The sequence below is a fragment of the Corvus brachyrhynchos genome, unplaced genomic scaffold (assembly GCF_000691975.1).
Source record: "Corvus brachyrhynchos isolate BGI_N302 unplaced genomic scaffold, ASM69197v1 scaffold122, whole genome shotgun sequence".
In the NCBI taxonomy this organism is placed as follows: Eukaryota; Metazoa; Chordata; class Aves; order Passeriformes; family Corvidae; genus Corvus; species Corvus brachyrhynchos.
This window is the reverse complement of record NW_008236778.1, coordinates 496,361-499,655: the sequence shown is the minus strand read 5'-3', so window position 1 is coordinate 499,655 and position 3,295 is coordinate 496,361. Positions and strand designations below refer to the sequence as shown.

Sequence of the window (3,295 nt, the reverse complement as noted above, 5' to 3'; positions counted from 1 at the left end):
TGTCGCCCCTGGCGCGCCCGCCTGCCACCGCTGCTCCCTCACTGGTGGCCGGTGCTGCGGTGGCAGCTAACCCTCCTCTGCAAGCCCACAAAATCCAGCTCCACGTAAATTAACTCAGGGCTCTGAGGTGCTAATTAACGAATCGCTCCCATGCCCCTCTGAGCAGCAGGGCTCACGCCTGGTCCCTCTGGGAAGAGGCTGCTCTGCCTGGACCTGTGGCTCACCAGGGAGTTTGCCTGGTGGCTGGTGGCACGGCCACCCATCTTCACCTCCCCTGTGTCCACGCATGCCCAAGCCCAGCCCCAGGATGTCCCCCAGGATTCCTCCAGAGCTGGGTCTTCCCCCCTCTCCCTGGGAAATGGGAAGGTTCAGACCCCGTGCCCTCCCAGTGCTCGTCAAGGCGCCGGCGCAGCGCAACCATCCATGAGGCTTCATTCAAATTTAACGGCTGACATGGGATGTAAAAGGGAAGGGGCAGGGAGGAGCGGGGCTGGGAGCCGGTGGGCACACGGTGTGTGCTGAGCGTGCCCCAGGCGTGCCAGCCTGGCAGGACAGACCCCTGCCCAAACACCAGCATGGGGCTGTGAGGAGCTGTCCCAAACGCTGCCAGGAGAAGCTGGCAGGAGCCAGGACAGTTCATCTCCACATGGTCGTGCCAGCACTGCCAGCTCCCTGCTCCCCGACCCAGGACATCCGCCCTGCATGCCTCTGGCATGTTCTTGCCGTGTCTGGCTGGACACGTGCCTGCACCTGGCTCCTGCGGGCGGGTCGGGAGCCCTGAGCTCAGCGCGTTGGGGCCTGGTAGGTGTGGCTGGTGAATATTTCATGCCCGCGTTCACCGAGCCCTTTCTTGGTTACACTCCTGCCTCCTCCCCGCACTCTCGCCATGTTTATTTATTTAATGAATTATTTATCGGCTCCCCCTCTCGCTCGGCTGGGCGCTGCCCCCCCCACTCCCCCAGCCCATCTCCCAGCCCGGCGCGATGATTTATTGAATGCCGGCTCTGCTCTGCGGTTGCGACATTCTGGCCGCGTTTAAATATTACCCAGGGGGGGCGAAGCGGGTCCCCTGCCCCGCCGGGCACGCGCTCCGGCCCCTCGGTGCTCGTGGATGGCAGGTGGGAAGCTTTCCCCTCCACTTTGACGCCGAAAGCTGCCGGTCCTCTGTGTGACAGGCACAGGGTGGAGGAGACAGAGGCGCACGGAAAGAGCAGGGAACCAGGGCTGCTCCGTGCCTCAGCTCTCCTGGACAGTTCAAAGCCTCGTGTCCTTCCAAGAGCGAAGCCACCTGGGCGTGTCCCCCGGCCATCCCACCACAGACACCGTATCCCGTTGTGGCAAAACCCAGCCAAGCCCCCTCTCTGTGCTGGTTCCAGGAGTAATCCCTGGTGGGTGCTGGCACCTGCACGAGTGCACACTGTGATGTTCCAGGGCTGTGTTCTGCCACCCGGGTCCCTTCGTCCCCACCAGGTGCATCCCTCCGTGGCCCCGCACAGGGGCGTGCCGTGGTGGGGGGGACCCCCGTGGCGAGCACGGCGCTGTGCGGGTGCTGACGGCGGTGCGTGCGTTGCCATGAGCGGGGGGTTTCCATGTGGAGGGGGGTGTTGCCATGGGTTTGCCGAGCCAAGGCGTTTCCATGGTGGCAGCGCGGGGCTGTGGGTCCTCCCAGAGGTGCGCAGCACCCCGGGATGCCACCGCTGCTGCTGCCACCGCACCCCTGCACTGCACTGCCCCAGCCCCTGTGGCCCCCCCCCAGCACTCCCCCGCTCCCACCCCCAGGCAGCCAGAGCCCTTTTCCACGTGTTGTGTTTTCTTCACTTCACTTCTTCGGATGAATAATTAATAGAGGCTTTTTCGGTCCTCCGGGCCCTTCCACTGGCCCCCTCCCCCTTCCCAGCAGGGCCCCGGCCGGGGCTTGGACTCCCAGTGCCCCCAGTATGGATGGGGAATGGGGGCTGGAGCACTGGGTGTCCCACAGTGCTGAGTGAGACCACGGGCCCTGCCCATCACCATCTTTGTCCCCCCTCCATGGGCTGGGGCAGCATCCACATGCCCAAAGGGAGCCTGAGAAGAAATGGGGTGGCTCTCCTCCCACACTGAGCTCCTCCCAAAGCTTTGGGGAGCCAGGAGACCCCCCAAGACTCAGCATTGGGGCACCTACACTGTGGCACTTGCCCAGGCCTGGGAGTCACCAGGCCCACTGGGGACTTGGGGACATGATATTTGGCACCGCACCACCCTGGCCACGCTCACCACGCCAGCGAGATAGCTCTTGGCAGGAGCAGCTCAGGCCGGCTCAGCAAGCCCAGCCACGGTTTCGGGAGCCTCCTGGTTTCATTCACAAGCTCCTCAGGCTGCCAAAGCTCCAGGTGATGCATGATGCCGGCACTGCTGGTGGGGCAGAGGCCGCCGGGCTGGCGCTGGTGATGTGCACGCGCTCGGCGTGGCCCCGCGTGGGAGCTGGGGGCGAGCTGCGTGTGCCCGGTGAGCTGCGTGTGCCCGCGCCGGTGCGAGCACGCCTGTGTGCGCACACGTGTGCCAGGGTGCCGATCACCTGGCACTCGGCTCTGCCGGGAGGTGCTGCACGCCAGTTGCTAAGGGATCTCGCTGGGGACAGGCAGTGGGAGCTGACACCCAGCTCGGTCCCCTCATGGGCAGCAGGGACCATAGCCCCCGCAGCTCCCCCCAGGAACCTCCACCCCACGAACCCTTGGGGAGAACAAGGGCCTGGCCATGTGGGTGGGCACTTGGCCAAGTGCTGGCTCCTGAGGGAGGTCAGGGCAGGCAGCAGAGGCTGGCACTGCGTCCGTGTTCCTCAGTACCCGGGCTGTCCTGGCACATGGGCACACACCTTCCCACCCACTCCTGTGCCTCCAGGGCAGCCAAACCCCTCAGTGAATACGTGTGACCCCCACAGCACTGGCAGCAGCAGCAGCACGAGGACCCTCTGGGGTCCTGAGCCCCCACCCACAGCTCCCTCAGCAACACAGACCCACAGACTCAAAGCTCCCAGCCAGGGAGACCCCAATGTCGGTGGGTCCTGGCTCTGATGCCCCCACCTGTGGGCATCCCAGGGAGATCCCAGTGGCACCTGGTCCCGGTGGGATCGCCCGGTGAGTGCCTCCACCCACAGGGGTCCCAGTAAGACCCCAATGTCAACAGGACCTTACACAGGTGCCCCCCCACCCACGGGGGTCCTGGTGACATTCCGGTGGCCCCTGGTCCTCCTGGGACCCGGCCCTGGTGTCTCCACCCGCGGGGACCCGCGGTCCAAGCCTGGTGCCGGTGCCGAGCC

At 65.5% G+C, this 3,295-nt stretch overlaps 1 protein-coding gene across 1 annotated transcript in view; it reads left to right on the top strand.

The window, feature by feature from the left end:
• Positions 1–3,027: 3,027 nt before the first annotated feature.
• EFNA3 (ephrin A3) overlaps positions 3,028–3,295 on the top strand; it is a 14,298-nt gene continuing 14,030 nt past the window's right edge. The window contains exon 1 of the mRNA XM_017727848.1: positions 3,028–3,113. Within this exon, the coding sequence (XP_017583337.1) occupies positions 3,028–3,113 (86 nt within the window). The remainder of the gene's footprint in view (positions 3,114–3,295) is intronic.